Raw genomic sequence first — 22,064 nt, forward strand, 5'->3', positions numbered from 1 at the left:
GTACCAGAAAAATTACTGAGTAGAATCCTTGTCCCCATTCTTCTTCTGGGACAGATTGAATAGCCCTGATGCTTAAGAGAGAGGGAACTTGCTTTTGAGCCTCTGCCCACTGATTTGGGGGTAGATCTGGCCAACCGTTTGGGGTTGGTAAAGAGTGGAAGTGGAATCCGTATCCTTTGGAAACTATATTTAAAACCCATTTGTCTTGAGTAATGAATTCCCAGTGTTTTGTCTGCAGGGCAATCTTTCTCCCTAAAGGAACAGTCAGTTGTGCAGGGCTTGGAAGGTTTAAAGTTACGTCATTGAGACAGTTTACCACGGGGGGGGGGTGTCTTACTACTTCCTGCTTTGGGAGTGGGAGTTCCCCACTGCTTAGTCCTGTGAGTACCTTGGGACTGAAGCCTGGGTGCCCTGCTGGTTCTGGGTTTGGACTGAGAAGGCCTGGAAGGGGCAGGAAAGGACCAATTCTTAGAGGGCCAATGCTTACTGAATCTGGGTGGCTGTACTTGCAGAAAACCTAACAGTTTGCATAGATTTAGCTTTTTCCTCCATCTTTTTAAGTACTACTACTGCTTTGTTGCCAAACAGGTGGTCTTGGTTTAAGGGAGCATCCAGCAATTGCTCCTTAAGCCAAGCATGCCTTCCAAGTACAGACCCAGTGACAGCAGCCCTGCATATGCCTCTAATCAATCAAAACCACATTGCAAAGTATGTTTTCCAACTTGGTCAGCAGAATGCATTAAATCCTGTAAATCCTGATTTTCAGCACAGTCAGGAATCAACATCATTTTCTGTTTAAGCAGTCCAATAATATACTGTTGATACTTCAACATATGAAACTGGCAGTTTAAGGCCCTAATGGCCAAGGTTGCAGAAGTGTATACCTTCTTACCCAATCTATCCAGCGCCCTGGAATCTCTATCAGAGGGGGTAGTATTTTTGGCAGTAGTAGCCTTTATACCCTTGGGTCCCTGTGAAATAGGATCCAGAGTAGGATTTTTATAGAGGAACTTGTGAGAGTCAGGAACCCTGTAATACCCATCAGGTATTCTGGGAGCAGGAGATAGAGAGTCAGGGGCCAGGCTAGATTCTGAGACGGCATCATCTATGTCCAGTACAGGAGCGATGGCCAAAGGCCTGTGTTTGGGCAGGATTAAGAAATCCCTAAGCCTCTTTTTTGAGTCAGAGTAATCCTGGCTCTCCCACCGAAAATGCTCCCTAAGAGTATGCAAGGTTTCACCAAAAGAGAAATCCTCTGGAGGGGAAGCGGAGGGAATGGAGTCCTCTGCATCAGAATCCTCATAGGTAGTTAAGAGTATATCCTGGTCATCAGAGGAAACAGAAATTGCAGAGTCCTGATCAGAAGGAAAATCAGTCCTAGGTCTCTTAGAGGGGAAGGGTGGCTTCCCCTGATTAGAGTAATAAGATCTTCAGCCATTCTTATCAGTTGCTTTTTTTTAGGCATAGGGCTTGACCATGCGGTCTGGGCGTCGGTTTTCTAGGCATGGATCAAGTCTTAGGCCTTGAAGAAAAAGATAGCATCGGTTTAATATGCAAGTCAGTAGGCCTGAATACACCCTCAGATGTCGGTGCCTGCACAGCAGCTCTGGACCCATCCAAGGTAGAGACATCCGCAGGTTCCACAGTCAAAGAAGATTCTTGCGGCATACTGGACTCTGAATGGATCTCAGTAGAGGCCTCCGAATCTGAAGTAGCGATTATCAGGGGCTGCGAAAGCAACTCACTGAGTACTGGCGAACTGGCGACTAGCTTAGGAGAAGCTTCGGCAGCTTTGGACCTATGCGGTCTGTCTCTGTCTTTATCTTTGCATTTTTTCGGAATGTCGGTAGTCGGGTGGCTTACCGAAGCCATTTCTGGATAACTGAACCAAGTACCAAAATATTTAGAAGCGTAAATAAACCAACAACGAATACTTCGAGGTTTGAATAAGGCACAAAACTGATAGTGAGGTATGTCGGGATCTGGGCCTAAGCAAGGAATGCAGTACAAATGAAAATCTTTGAGGTATTTGCTTTCCACAAGAAATACAATTGTTAACTTTTACTGACATCGGTTTAGAGCAAGAAAAAGGTTCCCCAACAGGGTACTTAGCTTAGTTGAAGACTTCGGTTCTGAAACTCGAAAATGAAAATTTCAGGAGTCGGCCGACCGGCACTTGTGAACTACTTCTGCTTCGGGCACCGCACAGCAAGAAAGACTGATGTAATGGCATCGGCTGCATGCTTTATACCCCTGACGACCTGACGTCATGGAAGATGAGACACCACCCGAAGCAGGACCCAAGACTTTGATAATCAGGCCGACTGATGGCTACTGCAAGCAGATAACCCAAATGTGATGACTGCAACAGTGAAACATGAAGAACATCTACTGGGAACAGATCTCTTTCTTTTGGAGGGGGTAGCTTGGCTTCCCCTGATGAGCATAAGGCCTTCCGCCATTTTAAGCATTTGAGACTGAGGCAAGGAAGCAGGTGCCTGAAAATGGGTCGTCTGTTTCTTGGGTGTCGTTCATACCCGGGGCCTTAGAAACTCAGTCATTTTCGAAAGAGCTGTAGATGTGAAAGTCATCAGTTTGTGTCTAGAATCGGTAGTGCGAAGTAGCTCCTCAGACGTCGGTGCCTGCTCAGCGGGTCCAGACCCATCCAAGGGAGAGACAACCACAGGATCCTTAGTCGAAGAAGAGTTTTGTGGCATACCGGCCTCCGAAAGGGTCTCGGTAGCAGCCTGCAAGTTCACAGAAGCGGGCATCAGGGGCTACGAAGCACCTCAATGAGGACCGGAGAACTATTAGCTTAACGGAATTGTCGGTAGGCTTGGACCTGTGCAGTCTGTCTCTGTCTTTATCCTTATGCTTTTTCAGAAGATCTGCTGTCGAATGGCTTACTGAAGCAATATTGGAATTCGAAGACTGTAAGCAAAAATATCTAGCTACAACAAGGGCCCGACGTATAGCTCTGGTGCTGAACTAAGCACAAAAGCGACAGCAGGGGACGTCGTGGTCTGGGCCTAAGCAAGTATCACAGTAAGAATGAAAGTGTCTGTGTGGTATTTGTTTTCTACAGGACAGACAATTAATTCACTTTTTCTGACATCGGTTAGTGCAAGAAAAAAGGATCCCCAATGGGGCACTTAGCTTTAGAAGACTTCAGCTTCAATTCAGAAGACAAAACGCAGGTAGCGGCCGACCTGCATGCGTGCGAACTGCTTCTGCTTCAAGCTCCGTGGCAAGAAAAACTGATGTAGTGGCGATGGCTGCCTTACTTTATACCACTGACAACCTGATGTCAGTCCTGAAGCGACAGCAGCCGACGTAGAAATACTAAGCCTCTGGTATTTGGGCCAGCCGAGGGCTACCCTGGCAGGGATAACCCAAATGTGATGAATGCAACAGTGAAACATGAACATCATCTGGTGAAATGAGCCTATGGGTCGAAGAAAGTAGCAATTCTGTCTTTCTTGATAAACAAAAGAAATGCACTGTAACAACCAGCATGAGAGGGTAACTTTGGACATTGTCTTTCCCAATTTAGCAGTAGAGAAAGACAGAAATAACTGATCATTATTTCCTGAAAGGTTTTGTCCAATGTGAATAAAAACTTAACTAATAATGAACATCTAGCAAATGCAAAGCATATTCACCCTTGTTTAAAAAAGTTGGGACCACCACAGGAAGATTTACGGGCACTTTAATGGATGATTCAGAAGTCACCTTAGGAAGAAAGGAGTGGTTGGTTTTCAGAGACGCACTGTCCTTGTAAAAAATAAACTAGGGAGATTTTGCGGATAGACTGTATAGCTCAGAAATATTCCTGGTAGAAATGATAGCCACCAGCAATAAAGTCTTCAATAATAAAACCGTCAAATCAACCCTTGCAGCTGGTTCAAATAGGGGCTCAGTCAAAGCCTGTAGCACAATAGTAATATCCCAAGGAGAAACTGGATTTCTAAGTGGAGGATGGAGTAAAAAGGTACCTTGGAGGAAAGCCTTCGATAACCTGAGAGATGCGATAGGCATATGATTTTCACAGATATTTAAAGAGAATATTTCTGCTGAATGTACTCAGATAGTGGAACAGCTGGCTCCACATTGAAAAAGCTGTGTGAAAAAGTCCAAAATTTCTAGAACAGGGGCTAACAAAGGATCAATAATTTTTCCAAATGCCCAACTAGAAAAGTTGTTTCCATTTGCTCTTATAAACCTTCCTAGTTATGGGTTTTTGGGAAGACAAAATAAGGACAACTATAGAAGAAAACCTGGACTGTCGAACGATCACTAGAATTTGAGAAACCATGCAGTCAGTTTGAGGGACTGAAATGTTTGGGGTGAGGCAACCCCAACAGTTGAGACAGAAGATCTGGGTCTGAGCCAAGCACCCAGGGAGGGTGGACTAAATGAGGCCAAAGGAATGGAAACAGACATGTAGAGGGGAATAAGGGGGCTATGAGGATGACTGTGACCTTCACTGCAGATGCTTTTTGAAGAAACTGTGGAACTAGGGACAAAAGAAGAAAAAAGTACAGTTTTGTACCTACTATAAATGTAGATGTCCGAACAGGATAGCATCTGCAGTCATAACAAATGGGTTGTCCTGTCGTCAGGCAGCCCTTCGGTCGGCCGGATTCCAAAGTCTGGGTCCGGCTTCGGCTGATGTCGCACTTCACCCCACGTCATCTCTGCTGGTCTTCGGGTATAAAGGCATCGGCATTTTCCTCAGTGTTTCTTGCCCCAGATGCCAGTTGCCCTCTTGGTAAGCTAAATTTTGGATAAATGCCAATGTTTCCAAAACACTAGAAGGCAAACACAAAAAATAACAATGTATGTACATATATACAAACAAATACACCATAAGAGACTCCCCACCAGCTAGCTATTAGGAGGGTAAATACCCTAGGAGTACCACAGAGGGGAAGGAGGGTGGGTAATCCTGACTGCAGATGCTATCCTGTTCGGACATCTACATTTATGGTAGGTACAAAACTGTACTATGTCCTTCAAGGATGCATCTGCAGTCATAACAAATGGGTAGAATACCATAGCCAAACTAGGGGAGGAGGAAGAAGAATTATGGTGTAATTAGGATCCCTTGCAGTACAGCAGTGGCAAACCCTGCTCGGGATCTAGAGTATAGAGGTAAATTATAATGCTTGGCAAATGTATGCACGGAGGTCCAAGTAGCCGCCGCAATAATGTCCTTGGTTGCCACTCCTCGTAAGGAAGCTGTGGTAGTGGCTGTAGCCCTTGTAGAATGAGGTCTTATGTTCTGTGGAATTGGTTTTCCATGGTAGGAGTAACAGAATCTTATGCAATTTCCTATCCATTTGGAGATCGTCTGTTTGGAAATTGCTTTTCCTTCCCTTCCTGTTGCATAGGCTACTAAAAGCTGGTCAGTTTTTCTGTGACCTTTGGTTCTGTCCAGGTAGTAGCGTAACTGTCTATGTACATCCAAGGCATGCAGCAGTCTTTCCCCCCTGTTCTGTGGATTGGGAAAGAAGGTAGGTAGGTGGATTGCCTGGTTTAAAGACACTCTGGATACCACCTTAGGCATAAATGTAGGATTAGTTCTCATGGACACCCTATCTTGATGGAAGATTAGGAAGGGTTGTACTGCCATTAAGGCCTGTAGTTCAAACCCTCCTTGCTGAAGTAATTGCCAGTAGGAAAGCAGTTTTCCATGATAGGTGTTGAAGATCTGCTGTTGCTGCTGGTTCAAATGGAGGGAGTGTCAATTTTTCTAGCACAAAGTTCAAGTCCCATGCTGGTAATGGTGGTTTCCTAGGAGGTTTTACATTCTTGATCCCTCTGAGGAACTGCCTGAGTAGAGGATGCGAAAAGACAGGTGGATCAAGCTGTATTCTGCTGAAATAGCTGATGCATGTATCTTGATGGAGGAATAGGACAGGCCTGTATGTAGAAGCTCTGCCAAGTACTCCAGGATGTTAGCAATATCTATGTTCGACACATCTTTTCCTCTTTCAGTACTCCAAATGACAAATCTTTTCCATTTTCCTGCATAGTTCCTTCTTGTTGAAGGTCTGCGGGCTTCAAGGATAATGTCTTTAACCCTTTGGGATAGGTCTGGGTTAGTTGCTGCTATGTGATGTTCCAGGCAGTCAGTTGCAAGGTTTTTAGGTTTGGGTGCATGATGTTGTAGTTGTTCTGAGTTAACATCAAAGGCATCAGGGGTATTGACCACATTCTCCCGAGACATGCTCCTCAGCAATGGATACCAGTGTTGTCTTGGCCAATTGAGCTATCAGGATTATCCTTGGGCGTTCCTCTTTGATTTTCAGTAGTACCTTGTGCATCAAAGGAAGAGGTGGAAATGCATATGCTGTCAGGCCTTTCCAACTGAAGGATAGAGAGTCCACCTTCCATGCAAGTGGGTGGTATGTCCGTGTGCAGAATTTTTCAGCTGGTGATTGAGTGGGGATGCGAATAGGTCTATTTGTGGCATTCCCCATTTCTTTGTGATGGCCTTGAAGATGTCCGGGTGTAGCATCCATTCGTGAGCATCTGAGGTGGTTCTGCTTAACATGTCTGCTAGGGTGTTTTCTTTTCCCGGCACAAATATTGCCTGTAACTGGATGTTGTAGCTCAGAGCCATATTCCAAAGGTCCAGAGTCATTCTGCATAGGGGGTATGAATGAGAGCCTCCCTGTTTGTTGATGTACCACATGACTGTGGTGTTGTCTGTCCTTATCATTAAATGGCCTTCTTTGAGGAATGGTCTGAATTTCTGGATTGCTAGTTTTACTGCCAGCATTTCTTTTTGGTTTATGTGCAGGTGCAGCTGGTCTGGAGTCCACAATCCTTGTATGTATTTGTCCAACATGTGCCCCAGCCTAGGTCTGAGGCGTCCGTTGTGATGGTTTGGCTTGCTTGAAAGTTGTGGAAGGGCAAGCCTGGGTTTGACTGGCATGCTTGAGCCCACCATAGGAACTCCTGTTTCAGGCATGGGATTAGTGGGATTTCGGTTTCTAAGCTGTGCCTGTGTTGAGACCATAAATTCTTTAGGTACCACTGTAGCTTTCTCATATGCAGTCTGGCATGTGGGACCAAGATTATGCATGATGCCATGAAGCCCAAGGCCTGCAGTACTTTTCTTGCTGTTAGTTTGTTCTGCTTTGTTAATGCCAAGAAGTAAAGAGGGAGTTGTTTTGTTTTTCTGCAGTTAGGAATGCCATTTGTTTTGCTGTGTCCAATTCCGCACCCAAGAATGTTCTTGTTTGGGATGGTATCAGTCTTGACTTTTGTAAATTGACTGTGTATCCCAGGGCTTGTAGTAAGCAAATGACTCTTTGTAAATCTGTTGTCAGCTTGCTTTTGTTGTCCGCTTGTAACAGGCAGTCGTCCAGGTATGGATAAATTTGGATTCCCTGTAGCCTGCAGTGGCGATTACTGATGCCAGGCATTTTGTGAATACTCTGGGCGCAGTAGATAAGCCAAAGGGCAATGCTGAGAATTGATAATGCTCTGATCCTGCAAGAAATCTGAGGTATCTTCTGCAATTTGGTCATATGGGGACGTGCAGGTATGCCTCCTTGAGATCTAGAGTTACCAGCCAACACTCCTTGCCCAGCATGGGAAGAAGTTGCTGTAGGGTCAGCATTTTGAATTTTGGGACAATGATGTATGTGTTTAGGACGGACAGGTCGAGAATAGGTCTCCAACTTTTCTCTTTTCTTGGTACTAGGAAGAGTCTGGAGTAGAATCCTTTGCCCTGTTCTGTTATTGGTACTCTTTCCACAGCTCTTATCTTTGTTAATTGCGCTATCTAGGAAGAGTCTGGAGTAGAATCCTTTGCCCTGTTCTGTTATTGGTACTCTTTCCACAGCTCTTATCTTTGTTAATTGCGCTATCTGCTTTAGAGCTTCTGTTTTTTGATTTGGAGGTAGGTTTGGCATTCCTCTTTTTACTGGTAAGGTGTGGAAGTGGAACCTGTAGCCTTGGTCTATGGTTTGCAAAATCCACTTGTCTTTTGTGATATAGTGCCAATTTTTCGAAAATAAGGCTAACCTTCCGCCTAAAGGTGCTGTTATTTGCTCCCTGGTAGGCGGTGTCAGAGCCAAGTCACTGTGATTGTCCTGTTGCAGTGGCAGTGGTTGTGTCTGTGCCTCGGTTATTGCCTTGCCACTGTCAGTCCTCTGTAGGCACCTCCTCTGGATTGATTTCTGCCTCTAGAGCGTCTATTCCTGCCTCTTTGAGATTTTGAGGAGTCTGGAAAGGACCAATTTTTGGCAGGCCAGTTCCTGCTAAACCTTGGGGCTGAACCTGTAAGAAATCCTTAACTGTTTGTACAGATTTTGCCTTCTCTTCCATTTTCTTCATTACTTGCTGAGCAGGTGTACCAAATAGACTGGCCTTATCCATAGGAGCATCTAACAGCTTTGCTTTAACATGATCCGCAAGACCTGTTCTTTCAACCATGCATGCCTTCTTATCACTGTGCCAGTCATGGCTGATCTAAATGAAGCCTCCAGTGCATCATAGCCACATTTTAAAGAATGGTTACTAACCTGCTGAATGTTATTCACCATTTCTAAAACATATTTCTTATCTAAGGAGTCATCAGTGGACAGCTTCTTAGTTAACTGATCAAGCATAAACTCTTGGTATTGGATCATATGAAACTGACAGTTTAAAGCTCTAGCTGAGAGAGTAGCAGAGGTGTAAACTTTTTCCCCATCTCTCTAAGGACCTGGATTCCCTTTCAGAAGGAATAGGGTTTTTGCTGAGGTCGAGGCTACTGCCTTAGGCCCCTGGGATATAGTCTCAGGATCTGCAAGTGGGGCCTTGTATAGGTGGTGATGAGTGTCTGGCACCCTGTAAAATCTATCTGGTTTGGCAGGGCTGGAGGTAAAGTATCAGGAGCAGTGCAAACATCATTAAATGCATCATCCACAACAGGCAGTACTGGAGGTATAGCTAAGGGCCTATGTTGTGGTAAGTGCAGAAATGTCCTAAGCCTTTTCTTGAATCTGAGAAATCTTGTCCCTGCCATTGGAATTGTTCTCTCATGGCATGTAAGGTTTCCCCAAAGGAAAATTCCTCTGGTGGAGAGGCAGATGGAATGGATTCTTCAGCATCGGAATCTTCATAAGTAGAAAAAGGAGCCTCTGGCTGGTCTGTAATGTCTGAGTCATCCGAAGAATCATCAGAGGACACTGGCTCGGGGCTCTGCTCTAGGTCTCTTTTCTGGGGGCTGAGCGGCCCTGACTGGGTGAGATTGGGATCCCTAATTAAGGATATTAAATCCTCTGCCAGAGTAAGCATTTGTGAACTACAAGTGGGACTGTGTGAGGGGCTTAACAGGCACTGATTTAACAGTTTTGGCTGCTTTAGCCCTGGCAAAGGCCTTAATAGACATGGCTGCAGGAGGCCTAGCAGCACCACGTGCTGGGGTAGAGACATCCAAAGGAATGGTGTCTGATAAATCACTAGGAACCACAGTAGTAGGAAAAACTTCTGAGGCCGATTAAATTAAGGTAGCGGAGCCTCAGTAGTAGTCATGGATTCGCTGAAGATTGACCGTTTTCTCGGTTTCGGCGAAACCGAGACACTCGCTGCTTGCTTAACCGTGGTTTCGCCGAAACCGCGGACCGCGAGTGTCTGTCTTTTCTTTGCGTTTTTAACAATTTGGGTAGTCGGAGGATCCGGCGGCATAATGTACGCAAAATCTGAGCCGAAAACTGTTCAGCAAACTCCGACCGACGCCTAAGCGTTCGTCGGTTGAAGGAAGCACAGGCCGAACAGGCTGCTACGTCGTGGTCTGGGCCTAAGCAAGGCAGGCAGTAAGAGTGGAAATCTTTATGAGGTATTTGTTTCCCACAAGTTAAACAGTTATTGACTTTTTCTGACATCGGCTGAGGCAAGAAAGAGTCCCCAACGGGGTACTTAGCTTTTTAGAAGTCTTCGAAGTAGTATTCGGTAGTAGTAATCTCTGGATCTGACCGACCGGCACTTGCGAACAGCTTCTGCTTCTGGCGCCGCGCGGCAAGAAAGACTGAGGAAAATGGCGTCGGCTGATGCCTTTATACCCGAAGACCAGCAGAGATGACGTCGGGTGAAGTGCGACATCAGCCGAAGCCGGACCCAGACTTTGGAATCCGGCCGACCGAAGGGCTGCCTGACGACAGGACAACCCATTTGTTATGACTGCAGATGCATCCTTGAAGGACATCAAAGGAGTCCTGGGGGCCAGGAGTGCATTAAAGTGTACCTGGGTGACTCCCCATCTTGGGGAATTAGAACAAAGAACTTGCTGCATTTGGTGTTGTGGGGAGAAGTAAAGTTGGAACTCGGTTAACAATGGACTGAATGATCACTAGTGAGGAAGCAGAACAGACATGCTCATTCTGTCAGCAAGCATACTGGACTTCCCACAGGATAGATGTTCCTATTAGTAAGTCGTGAGAAACTATTGACTACCGCCACACTCTCATGGACTCTTGACACAAAGGGTAAGATTTGGTTCCTCCTTGTTTGCTGATGTCCTAAATACATGCCATGTCTGTCTGTCTTGGATATCACACCCAGACAGACAAGTCCTGAAAGGCCTGTGATTCTAGGAGAACTGCTCTCATCTCCAATATACTGATGTAAAGACTTACCTCTGTTTGGGACCCCATGCCTTGGACCATCTTTCTCACATAATGCCCACCCCCAGAACAGTTGGAAGACTTCAGGAACACTGTGGCTAGGGGAAAAGGAGGAATGAAAGGATATCCCTGGTTGAATATGCAGAGATTCTAGCCACCACTGTATGAGAGTTCTGAAAATGTTAGTCTCACTAGAAAAGATATGGGTTGTTTCCTTATTAACCACTAAATTACCACAGTACACTGAAGAACTTGCATGCAGAATATGGCTATTGGCACTAATGTGATGGAGGCTGCCATGGAGCCTAGAAGGCAAGTGTTAGTCTCGTTGGTGGCTTCTGGAAAAATAAGACTTCTTGGGGTTATTGGTGGATAGATGAAATTGTTGTTTAAGGGAGGTTTGCTACTTGAAGTTTTGTGTTCAAAGTGCTCCAATGAACAATGACTGGTTGTAGCTTGGACTTAAAAGATTCACTATAATCCACAAGTCTGCGTACAGTAGGAGGAAGGAGTCCCTGGATTGAACAAGTAGATTCCTGGAAGGGATGGCGACACGCCAGTTGTCCAAATATGGGAATACAAACCCTGCAGTTATGGATGAGTCACCACTACTACCATATACTTGGTAAAAACTGGGTAGGGGGCTGTGATGAGACCAAAGGGAAGAGCTTTGAACTGGAAATGACTGGCACCCACCCAGAAGCAAAGGTACTTCCACTAAAGCATCTACTCTTTATGTGGCAGTACACATCCTGAAGATCTATCAAGCACATCAAGTCATTCTTCCTTAGTAAGGGAAGAATGGACTGGTCTGTGACTATCCAGATTTTGTTTGCTTCACAAACTTACTCAAGCAGCTTGGGTCCAAAATTGGCCTTAGGTCCACATTTTTCTTTGAGATTAAAAAGAATCTTAAGTACATTCAGGATTCTCTGTGGAATGAGGGGATCCTCTTGGGTGACGTTTTTAGAAGCTTCCTTATTTCTGAAGCAGCTTCATCCATTTGTGATGGTGGAAGATCAAGGATTCTTTTTACGCATGAAAGAAGTGTATGGAAGAGAATGAAATAGCCTTCGGTTATGATCCTCTGCACCTGCTTGTCTTGACTGATGGACATCCAGGTTTGCTGGGTGCTTGGATAAGCGCCTGTGACCATCTCCAGAGAGCGGCAGTCAGCTAACCATTCAAAAGTGCTGGAAAGGCTTCTCTGAAAAAGGACCCCTGAAGTCTTGGTTTTGCAGGCCACGTCTGCCTATTGTGCAGTGCCCATTACAAGAGTTTCCTCCTCTGCTTCCGGGGAGCTCTTTCTCCAGAAGCGTCATATACAAAGCCCTGAGATTTATTAAATAAAAACTTCTTTCCTCACTTTTGTTTTCTGGAGAAGGTCCTTTGAAGGGTAGAGAATTTGATCCCTATGGAAGATATGGATTTACCATCCTTCTCGCGTCTTGAAATTATCTCTGTCTTTGGGACCATAGAGATCTGAACCATCATAGCAGGATGCCTTGAAATGTTCTTCAAAATCAGATCGCCACATCCAGGCACATCTTTTTATGGAAATACCTCTGCCAGCTGCTCTAGACACACCCCCTGACGCATTAGAAACAAGGCACATGGAGGCATTCACAGCAACTGTAAGGCACTCAACTGTAAATTAATGGATTTTCTATGATCCACAGGCTAGATCATTGGGGAGATTTGGTAATTTCCTTTTTCAAATCCCTCTAGAAATGATCATGAGACAAACAATTTGGCACTCATCAAAAAAGTAGATGAGGCACACTCACATTCCCCAAAACCAATGTATATGACTCCCTATCTGGTGGATGGCAGCAGAACTACTTTCTTATACAAGCTCCTTCTTAGTGGCTGCCACCAGTATCATAGAATCTACTGCAGGACCCTTGCTCCAATGGGGACAGTCTTTGGGAGCAATCAAAAACTTGTCGGGAGTTTTGTGAATAGGCTCAGCTGGGTCCAGTTCCCTCCACACATGGAAGGAGATCATGTCTACCATCTCAATGGATTGAGGGACTACCCAAGAAGTACCCAGGCCAGAACTGAAAGCCTCAAGAAAAACTTGATTCCTCCAGAGAAGGCACCTAGAAGGACCACCCGCCTTTCTCAGACATTGAGAATCGCCCCGCGCAAAACATTCTCAAGGGGGGATCTGAGAGAACCTTCTCCCTCATCAAAATTAATCAGTGGTAGGGGACTCCTTAGTGGAATCAAATTGTCTCCTTATACATGTTTCTTTCCTGTGCACCTCTTATGTAGATTCTTCAGAAGAGGACTCAAACTGAGTCTCTCTTGGGAGGTCAAGCTCTCCTGGAAATGGTCTGTTTCAATGAGACAAGTAGAGTAGGCTGTGGACCCTGGGAAATCCTATGGGGAGGACTGGATCCAGTTCTGAAAAGATAAACCTCTAACTAGGTGAAGTGAGTACTCTCTCAAAATGTTTAAATACTGAGCTCGACATGGATCTGAACAGCTTCGCTATCACAGCCAAAACTTCTGAAGGTGGCTCAACCCTAGAAGACGTTCAGCTGGGATCCAAGGATGTTGCCAGAATTGAGATACCAAGGTGCTGATGCTGCTACAGGGAGGAAAGTATTCAAAGTCCTTGGATCCAATCCTGCAGTGTTAGAGTAAACGCAGACAGTTTGGCTCTGAGACTCTGACAGGTCCCACAAGGTCAGAGCCAACTTTGTCAGTGAACTTACTATATTTGAGGAAGTATGGAGCCTCAGCTGTGATGCAGACTTTCCCTGGGCAAGAGTTGGAACCAGGGTCTCTGATCTGAGAGTTCAGATTGGAGAAAGAGCAATAAAGGACGACCCTCAACTGGATTTGGATCTGAAGGAATCTCATCATCCTGTCCACATCAGCTTCAGTGAGGTTCCGAAAAGACCTAGCTGACCTCAGAAAAGAAGTTGAGGAAGGTAGCCTGGAAGGGTAAACGGGGTCTTGTCCTGTAAAATGGGAGACTGGAGCCTAGGGGAGATGGGATTCAGTGAAAATCTAAGCAGTGTGTGGGATCAGAAAAGAGCATTGGCTCAGGGTGTCTAGAAATATTAGTCACCAGAGTCAAAGATGTCTGATCCAGAGATTTTTTTTTTTTTTTACATTTTTGCTGATTTTGATCTCTCTCTCTCTTTTTCTCTTTCTGCATCCTTTTGCTTCTTTTTGGGTTTTCTAGACCCCTTTTTTGAAGATTATGGAGATTGGGAAGAAGAAAAGGCAGATCTACCCGATCCTGAAAGGTTTTTCTTGTAGTAGGCTGAAGGAGACACCTTTTAAAATAAGCTTATTCCATCCCTCCACAACCGCTTGTTGACCAAAGACCTCACAGAGGTGATGTCTAGGTGCAAAGGACTAAGCAATACACACATTTACCATGTGTGTCCGAATTTTGTAGCTTGTAAGAACAAGCTATGCATCTTTTGAATCCTGAGGGCTCATCTGCCATCCTTATGGACGACCGAAAAAAAGAGGAAAAAAGGTAAACAATACCAATTAAAAGGTGCAACCCTAAGAAGAAAACAAAACTATGGTGTAACTTTTTTTTTATTTTTTTTTCAAATTAAGACCCAGAAAGGAGCAAAACAGAATTAAGGGATCAGAAGGGCAGGGAACAAAATGCAGCACTAATATGAGAGGAGGAACACAAAGATTAAAAAAAGGTTAGACCAAAAGAAATGTACTTAATCCTATTAAGAATGATCACCTTCCTAAGCACCAAGATATATGAAATGTTTATGGCGTCAAATGAGATCTTGTATAGCGCGCTGTCTGCACATAAATGATGGGTAGAGGGATGAGCTTGAGCACTGGATCTAAAGCTCTGAAGTGACCAAAGCCAGATCAGACGCATGTTCAGGAATAGACAGAAAATACATTATATCTGTAGTTTTTCTAACAATTTACCAAAGATGTAAAATGCTGAACTGCACAAAACCTGCAAATGTACCCCATTCAGTACAAATTAAGTACTGCTTTGGAAAGTACAACTGCTTCAGACGCAATTTTTAGCTTAGACTGTTACTTTCTTGTTAAAACTTGTACTAACAACTGGTTCGGAGCTTTCTAATTATGTACACAACTCTGTTTTGGGGGATGTCAACTAGAAAGAGACCTAGTGGGACGTGAAGAACCAGAAATCTTGACCAAAGGCAGAGGGGAGGATTTGTGTAAAAGGACATTGTTAATAGAATATTTCCCAATGCTGTCCCATTCTAAGACATCCCTTTGCCACCACTCCACCCCCCCAGTGAACTGACCTTTCCTCAAAATTCAGTGCAGCACTCCAGTCCAGTTAATCATTGCTTGGAGTGTTTAGTGGACTTTATCGCCTTGGAGCACTAAGGAAACCTTTATGTGGACTGCAGATAAGACAAGAATGCATGCAGCCCATAGTCAGTGAGCTCACAACTGTAAATGTCACCTGAGTGTCTTCTGCAACTGCTAAATGATCATAAAAGTAAGCGGTACATATTTACAGTCTTCAGTTAGCAGCAGTGGAACCACACTGTAGTCATCTTCAGCTAGTGACAGAAGCAGCAGGACCAAATGGATTTTTAATGCCATCTGTCTGCCCAATATTTGAAATTTTATATTTTTCTTTAGAGTATATTTTTCTGCATATTTAATGTTCAAACTGACTGCTAATTTCTTTAAGAAAAAAAGGGTTTCACTATTCAATTTCAAAAGCTTGTGGTGGTTTGCTTTATATAAAGGTAATTAGAGAAAACAAATGAATTATAACTGCTGGCATCTACCTTTTGAAGATATTCACATCCTGGGTATATGAGACTGGTGGCAGCAGACTAAGGTAAAAGCAAGAAGGGTCAAAACAGCACTGCAACATAGGATTAAAGCCCTGACTGCAATGCAAGTGATCCAACTTCAACTGGCTGCTATGGCATTTCAGGCACTGTTAGGGGAGGTACAGTCTGCCAGCTCTGGGAGGAGAGTATGTACAGACTATGTAACATGGTTGGATTTCCTTGGCAGGGGCTGGGATAACAACCCCAAGTGCTTCTTGAGGGTGGGTGGGGTGGCTTGCTGATGTCAGCTCCTTGTGGAAGAGAGGAGTGGATCTGAGTAGTCCACTCACTGCACACCCCACCCACTGGGCAATACAGAGATACTTGCAAGACTGGAGAAAAAAAAATAGGAAAACACTCCCAGCAGCAGAAAGATGCAGTCCCAGGATGTCTTAATATTGTTGCCAGCCTTGACCTGTATTCAGAGTGAACCAAGGAAAGTAGGCAGGACTGGTGAATGATGACTGGTACCAGGGTCCACTGATGACCAGCTGCGGGAGTTAAAAAGAGAAGCAAAAAATAGTAGTAGTGAATGGGAGTGAGATGCTACTACCAGTCTGCCCATCCAGGTGGGAGGCAGGTAGCTTTGGCTTGCCACATAGGTGACATCTAGTAGAAGCACTAGATGTCGACCCCTGGAGCTTGAGACTATAGAGTCTGTGCTGTGTGCAAATCCCACTGTAAGCCTAGGAGAATTCTACAGGTGGAGGTATCATTCCCCTCCAAGGGCAGTTATAGCAGAACTCAAGTCATCATAGGGGAGGGGGCTGCTCTGCTGGGTAAGGAGTGGGTAAGACTGCTCCGCAGAGCCAGCAAGCTATCTCTCTCTACCACCCGACCTTCACCATTAGCAGATGAACTCATGGGTATTCCTGGGCAGGAACAAATGGGCCACAGGGCATTCACACTTTGTGGGAATGCCCTACTCCTACGACTGCAGAATGAATTGGCTCATTGGGTGCAAGTAGCAAAGCCACTGGGCTAACTCCTGGAAGGAAGGGGGATGCAAAGAAAAAAAAAAGTCTTGAAGAGGACACACACAAATCCACACACAATGTATAGCTAAGGGTAGACTGGAGGACAAACACTTAACCCACGACATTGTCTTTATAAAGTACAAAAAAAGAGAACACCTCTCAAAAACAAGAACATATACAGAATGCAGGAAAATGTACCTTAGCCAAGAACAGGGGAATCTAGCACTGTGAGGCAGCAAAACTAAGCATTGTGCTGCTTTACTTCCTCCTCCTAGTTTTTTTTAAACACATTTACTTATTACAAAGTTTCATTTCTGCTGTTTGGTTTACTAAGCAACATAGTTAGAAGACTCTCAATGAAATATCAATTGCAGTGTAAAATAAAGACCTTAAAAAAAATGGCCATCCCTCCCAGGGTGCAAAAAAGGGACAAATCTACCATCACCTTTTCCAGCAGCAGCAAAACAAAATTGTTCTAACTGCTCTGATGTTGAAGGCAGATATAAAGGGTATTCTCTCTCTACCCTTTATCCAAGTTATGAGAAAAGGTTGTTTGACTGTTTTTAACATACACACTATCAGACATGCCAAAAAGTAGAGAACTCGTGTCATTAACAAAAATGTTGAAATAAAAATGGCCATGGAAGTCCCTTGAGCTTGAATGGTCAAAGTCATTGAGTCTTCATGAATTGGAAAGAAAAAAGATATCAGAATACTAAGATTTTCATTTCAAATGCACTGCATTAGGAATCCATCTAGCTATCCCAATTCATTAAGTCTGTAATTATTTTGGAAGACATGTTAACACTGGCCAATAAATCCAAACATACCAAATATAGTCTTTTAGGGGCTGCACCACTGGCACAGACATATGATTTATTCTATGCACAGTATTCACAATCCAAATTATTTGGATTTGCCTCAGCTTAAGTTCCATTAGTTCAGTTGTGCACTCTTCATCAAATCTCACATCGTTGTCGGATTTAGTGCATGAAACTGCAGAATGCCTTTTGTACTTTTACATTTTAATTTCTAGCAAAATACACAACTATGCTGTCGTTGTCGGATTTAGTGCATGAAACTGCAGAATGCCTTTTGTACTTTTACATTTTAATTTCTAGCAAAATACACAACTATGCTGTCATGTCTTCAAACCTAGTACCCAAGTCCCACTGCACTAACCAAGAATCATGAAGCTATTCATGCAAAACAAAAGGAAACACATAAATATAAAGAAAAGATTGACACACATTTTACCTCTGGTCCCTTGTGGATATGGAAGGGTTAATGTTTGTGCTTGCGCCTGTTCCCGCGGGGAAAGAACCCTTGTCATATCTGGACGCAAGCTGACCTGCATCTGTTGGGAGGTAATATAGTCATTGAGGATTGTTTGACGAGTGTTTTCCATTGCATACAGCTGATACTGGCTTGGGTATCCTGGAGTTGGAGAAAGTTGTCTCTGAAACAGGAAAGCTGCAGCAGCTGCGAAGTTATAAAGCAACAGTAAAATGTTAACTTCTTAATGTTAAACTAAAGCTCTTCAATAGCAGTAAAATAATGCATTAATAAAGAAAGCATCACCTTTATGTAAGACAGCATAACAGAAGATCTAACAACAGGATGCTTGCAAAAGGATAGCTATGTTCATCATTCCTAGGTATCTGCAATATCCTGGCCAAATTGTCAAGAACCTGTAACATTCACCCACTGTCATTTGTTCTAGCTGTTAGTTACAATAATGTATGTTTTCTTGAGAATATTAGCATCTGCAAAGTCAGTTCATTCTTAAACAATGACTTTTTCTGCAATAAAAAAATGTGGAAAGAACTGCTGATTATTTTATGTTGGCCAAAATCCCTATTCCCAGGCAGCTGACACTTGTGAAAAGGCCTGCTATGCACTTGCCTCCTTGAGTACTTGTGCACACCTGTACATGCCATCCAGAAGGCTGCAGCTTAGTGCAGGTTGGCAGAACCAAAAATGTATACAACCTGCATGAGGCACTCCTGCTTCATTGCAAGAGTCATTGTGGCAGCAAAAAGGACCTCCCTTAGCATGGGTTTGCAGTCTGTGCTATCCAGCGTCATTCTTCATCATGGATGGGTCTAGGATCTGACGTCGGATCAGAGCGGGCAACTAAGAGGACAGCTCCTGAGCTCAAGCTCCTCCCCTTCCCAAGATCCTTTGCTACCCACAGCCCTCAGATCAAGTTTGCTGGACAGAACAAGTCAGTGAAGACTGCCTATAAAGATGAAAAAAAATACTGATATACATCCCTCCAAAACTCACAAACCACCAGGAGGAGGAGGAAGGAGGATGAGAATGTGATGAAGAATGACACTGGATAGCACAGATTCCAAGTTATGGTAAGTACCCAACTCTTTTTCTGATGATACCCACATCATTATTGATCATGGATGGGTCAGAGTCCCCAGCTACTATGAACCCTGGGAGGCCTCAGGGAAGGACATGCCACAGCACAGAGGAACCAAAGGAAGCCCTAGTCCTGGACATAAAGTCCACCTTATAATGCATAACAAAGGTATGGGGGATAGACCAAGTAGCAGCAGCGCAAATCTCATCAAAAGAAAGTTTCACCAAGAAGGCAGAGCATGTGGCTATCGACCTAGTAGAGTGAGCTTTAACTGGTCCGGAAAGCTCCGGTTGTCTGCTTTCGTAAATGCAGGATATGCAACTGGCGATCCAGTAAGAACCAGATACCTTGGAAACTGCATGGCCTTTCTTAGCCTGAGAGAAGACAACAAAGAGCTGATCAGACTTCCAAAATATTTCAAAAACGTAACTGTATGGAAAACCAGACAATGCAACTTATAGAGTCCCCTGTACTGGAAAAGCTAGGGAAGAACACGAAGTTGAACAGACTGATTAAGGTTAGCCTCCAAGGATACTTTAGGGACAAAAGAAGGACTGGTCCTGACAGACAACCTATCCTTATGGAAAACCAAGAAGGGGGGGGCTTGATGCACAGAACCTGCAACTCTGAAATCCTCCTGGCCGAAGTAATAGCCACCAAAAAGGCCACCTTCCATGACCGGAATTTAAGATCACAGGACACCAGAGGCTCAAAAGGATTTTGCGTCAAAGACTGCAACACCAAAGTGAGATCCCATGGAGGGGCGGGTTCCTTGACAGGGGTTCTGTGTAAAAAGATTCCTTTGAGAAAGGCTTTGCAAAGCCTAGAAGAAAAGGTAGGACTTGCATTCCAATGGAAGATGGATATAGCTGCCAACTGGAGTTTAATCATAGAAAAACTGGCCCCTTGATGAAAAAGAGAGGCCAAGAACAACAAAAAGTCAGGGACAGAAGCTGAAAGGGGCTCTAGATTGCATTGTTTAGCAGAAATAGAAAATCTCTTCCATTTGCTGGAATACACCTTCTTGGCAGACAGCTTCTGAGAGGCCAAAATAATGCTTTTAACCAGAGAAGGGAGGCTGGACTGGGAAAGGATCACTTGAATTGGAGGAACCAGGTGGTCAGACGAAGAGACTGGAGATTGCCAAGAGGAAGCCCCCACGGATGGGAAATAGTTCCTGAATGTGATCTAATATCCAAGGTGGATATTTAAGATGAGACCAAAGGAGGGAAAACCACACCTGATGAAGCCTGAAGGGGGCAATGAGGATAAGAGGAGTCTTCAGGTGATGGGCTTTCTGTAAAACTTTGGGGATGAGGGGAGTTGGGGGGGTAAGTGTATATTAGTCCCGATGGCCAGTCATGTACCACAGTGTCCCTGGGGGACTCCCCTGCTGGGGGGATTAGGGCAAAGTAGTCACTGCATTTGTGGTTATCTGCAGAGGCAAAAATATCACAGCAAGGAAGTTCCCAACTGTGGAATATCTGCCATATCACTGACTGGTTAAGGGACTACTCATGAGGACTTGGGACAGATCTGCTGAGTTTGTCAGCTAACATGTTGGAACTGCTGGGAATGTGCATTGCAAGAAGAAAGTGCCTGGAAGACATCGCCCATTCTCACACTCCCACTGCCTCTCTGCACAGGGGGTAAGACTGTGTTCCCCCCCGCTTGTTGATGTACCAGACCACCGTCATGTTGTCTGATTGAACTGCAACTGTCACGACAGGGAGACAGTCCTGGAAGGCTAGCAACGTCAGACTGCTCTCATCTCCAGGACATTTATGTGCAATTTGGTCTCTATGGGGGACCACGTGACTTGAACCTTCCTTCCCCAATAATGCCCCATCCCCACCCCCATCAGAGAGCAGCCTGCGGTCACCGTGGCCTGGGGCTGGGGAAGACAGAAGGGTCTGCGCCTAGGAGATCCTGAGCTTGAAGCCACCAAGCAATGTGACGTTTGCATACCTGAGAAATCCTGACCGTCATGGACATGGGGTGAAGGTGGTCATGGACATGGGGTGAAGGTGGGCTGACCACTGCATTGCAAGGGTCCAGTGGAGAAATCTCATACATCTGGCAAGAGGTGCTAACTGGATCGCCACCACCAATGAACCTAGCACTTGCAAGATCTACTGGACTGTGGGATATTCCAGATCCAACAATTGACGAACCTGGTCCCGAATCATCTGGACTCGGCATAGGGGAAGTGCTGCAGTCTCTGCCACCATGTCCAGAAGGACCCTGATAAACTCCAGGTTCTTACATTGGGAAAGATGGGATTTGGGCAGATTGGCTGTCATGTCTAGATGCTGAAAGAGACCAAGAGTGTAATCCATGGCCAATGTGAGTTGATGGCTTGAATGACGCCTTGAAGGGTTACACAAACCCGCAAAGGTGAAAGCCAGGCACAACACCTAATGGCAATGCCAGTGCTCGCTGCTCGAGAGGTGGCCTCCACCGCATTAGAGATCAACCTCATTGAAGCATTAGCTAGGGAAGTGAGTAGACAGCTTCAGAGAGACCAATTTCAGACTCTCCAGAGGCAGCAACTCAGAAAGGGAAGTGGAGAGCTCCTACACCAAGTCCTTTTGCAGCCGGGTAAAGTGTGTCATGTAGTTGGTTGCTCTCAGACCGAATGTAGCAGAGGCAAACACGCACTTCCCAAAATGGTCAGTTGCCAGAGACTCCCTGCTCGGGGGATGGACCCTGGAGCTCTGTTTGGCGAGCTCCTTTTTTTGTAGCTGCTGCCACCACAACATCAATGGGAATGCCCTGGCTCCAAAAAGTCTCATCTTTGGGGGGGGGGGCTTAGGAACTTACCAGCTTTCTTGGGAAATGGTTCCACTGTGTCCGGCTCCTTCCATGCTCTGTCAGAAATGAGATTAATGAGCTCAGTGGCAGGGGAGATATCCAGGTAGAAAATGGGCTCATCCCAAAGGCCTTCAGGAACACTTCCTCTGAAGATGGGGCGGGGGAACACAAACTGCCTCGTTGCTTACAAATCTCAAGGATGTCTCCAAAGGACACCTCCTTTGGATGGAAGTCTGGGGGACAGGTCTCCTTCCTGAAAATCCGTGTCTTCGGGGAGGGAGCCCGAATGCCTCCTCTTGTACTTTCCTTTTCCAAGGGGGCTCCTCCATGGTGGGCTCGGGGGAGGACTTCGAAAAGGTAGGAATCCTGAGGCGGGTTATGCCCAGCTGAAGGCACTCATGGGAGGGGCTGACCCTGGAAGCATGAGGTCTTGCCTCCCAACATCGAGTAA

At 45.0% G+C, this 22,064-nt stretch overlaps 1 protein-coding gene across 1 annotated transcript in view; it reads right to left on the reverse strand.

The window, feature by feature from the left end:
* NCOR1 (nuclear receptor corepressor 1) overlaps positions 1–22,064 on the reverse strand; it is a 4,682,182-nt gene that overhangs the window by 663,818 nt on the left and 3,996,300 nt on the right. The window contains exon 33 of the mRNA XM_044054890.1: positions 17,683–17,907. Coding sequence (XP_043910825.1) covers positions 17,683–17,907 — 225 coding nt within the window. The remainder of the gene's footprint in view (positions 1–17,682; positions 17,908–22,064) is intronic.

This window comes from Protopterus annectens, chromosome 13.part0 (assembly GCF_019279795.1).
Source record: "Protopterus annectens isolate FY-2018-M chromosome 13.part0, PAN1.0, whole genome shotgun sequence".
NCBI classification, from domain to species: domain Eukaryota; kingdom Metazoa; phylum Chordata; order Ceratodontiformes; family Protopteridae; genus Protopterus; species Protopterus annectens.